This window comes from Frankliniella occidentalis, unplaced genomic scaffold (genome assembly GCF_000697945.3).
Source record: "Frankliniella occidentalis isolate FOCC.00 unplaced genomic scaffold, Focc_3.1 Scaffold37, whole genome shotgun sequence".
Taxonomy (NCBI): domain Eukaryota; kingdom Metazoa; phylum Arthropoda; class Insecta; order Thysanoptera; family Thripidae; genus Frankliniella; species Frankliniella occidentalis.
The window spans coordinates 127459-128836 of NW_026267167.1; the positions used below are offsets into that span (position 1 = coordinate 127459).

Below are 1378 nucleotides of genomic sequence, written 5' to 3' on the forward strand. Positions count from 1 at the left end.
CTCAGAGAAACGTGACACATGTTGACAGAACAACACTCGTTGATTCTACAACCATATAGATGTAAAGCAACTGAGCACTGAAAGGGTCTCTGTAAAGAACGAGTACCAGTATTCACACAAAATTAATTTTGTGTTTTCTTTCCTCCTTGTTTCAAATTTCCTCCATTTTAAAAAACTTTGAGTCGCTTTGTGTAGAGTTCTCTGGACAAGAAATGACCAAACCAACACTGCCTGAAGTTAGATTTCTGACCCTCATTATCCTCGACTTTTTCCTGCTCCAGACCGCTTTCAAAATTATTACCCCAGTTCATATTGAGTTTTTCAAGTTTCAAGGTCTCCCAAGTATATGGCAACGCTGATGAGACACAGTCCTCTCAAGCCTGCCAAACGCTTCGACGTTGCGAAGCGAGTGTGGAACGGGGATAAACAACAACCAGTGAGTTCACGTCGAGGAGGTTCACGTCGAGGAGGTTCACGTCGAGGAGGTTCACGTCGAGGAGGTTCGCGTCGAGGAGGTTCGCGTCGAGGAGGTTCGCGTCGAGGAGGTTCGCGTCGAGGCGTGCTGGCGCGTCCCGAGCACTTGGTAAACAAAGAGAAAGGACGGGGTGGGGGGCAGAGCCGGGTGCGCCGGCCGCTTAGGAGCAGGAGGAAGGCCCCTGCGAGCACGGGGTGGGCCAGCCCGCCGCACAGCCGTGCCGGGCGGGCCGGCCTGCTCGCCAGGCGCTCCACCGCGCCCCGCGCCACGCGCGCGCTGTGGGGGACACAAACCGGGCGCCGCAGCCGCCGCCGCCGCCATCGACACCCACCTTGAAGTACTGCGAGCCCGGGTAGAAGTCCCTGCAGTCCTCGCCCTGCTCGGACTCGGTGTACGTGACGCCCAGCTCGGCGTCGGTGCGGAAGCCCGAGCCGAAGAGGCGGAGCGTCACCTCGGAGCCGACCATCACCTCGGGGACGCCGTCCTCGGCGTTGAAGACGCCGTGCGTCGCCTGCTCGATGCGAAAGCCCGTGAGAAACGGCTGGGCGTCGCTCACGTCCTTCGTGGTCCAGGCGCGGCGCGGGCGGGGCCTGCGAACAGCAAGACGGCGCATATTAGCTTACGTAGCTAGACAGTAGCTAAATAAGGAATGAATGATTATTCAGCTATATGTGACTGATATATTTATAGACAAGTATAGGTATATAACAAAGGTATATATGACTGTCTCTACCCGAAGGAAAAGCCCCCCTCCTTCCCCTCTCCTTGCTATCTACAGCGCAGAGCGGGCGACCGGCGTGTTTCATTATATTGTCGGTATGGGCACGGCAGGCTCAGCACGCGGCGCTGCGCTCGCTCTAACGCGCTCCACCGTCTGCTCCACCCACCCCGGCCTCCCTGTTC

At 57.2% G+C, this 1378-nt stretch overlaps 1 protein-coding gene across 1 annotated transcript in view; it reads right to left on the reverse strand.

Moving 5' to 3' along the window:
* LOC113205118 (unextended protein) overlaps positions 1 to 1378 on the reverse strand; it is a 39185-nt gene that overhangs the window by 25164 nt on the left and 12643 nt on the right. Inside the window, exon 2 of the mRNA XM_052266291.1 lies at positions 740 to 1065. Coding sequence (XP_052122251.1) covers positions 740 to 1065 — 326 coding nt within the window. The remainder of the gene's footprint in view (positions 1 to 739; positions 1066 to 1378) is intronic.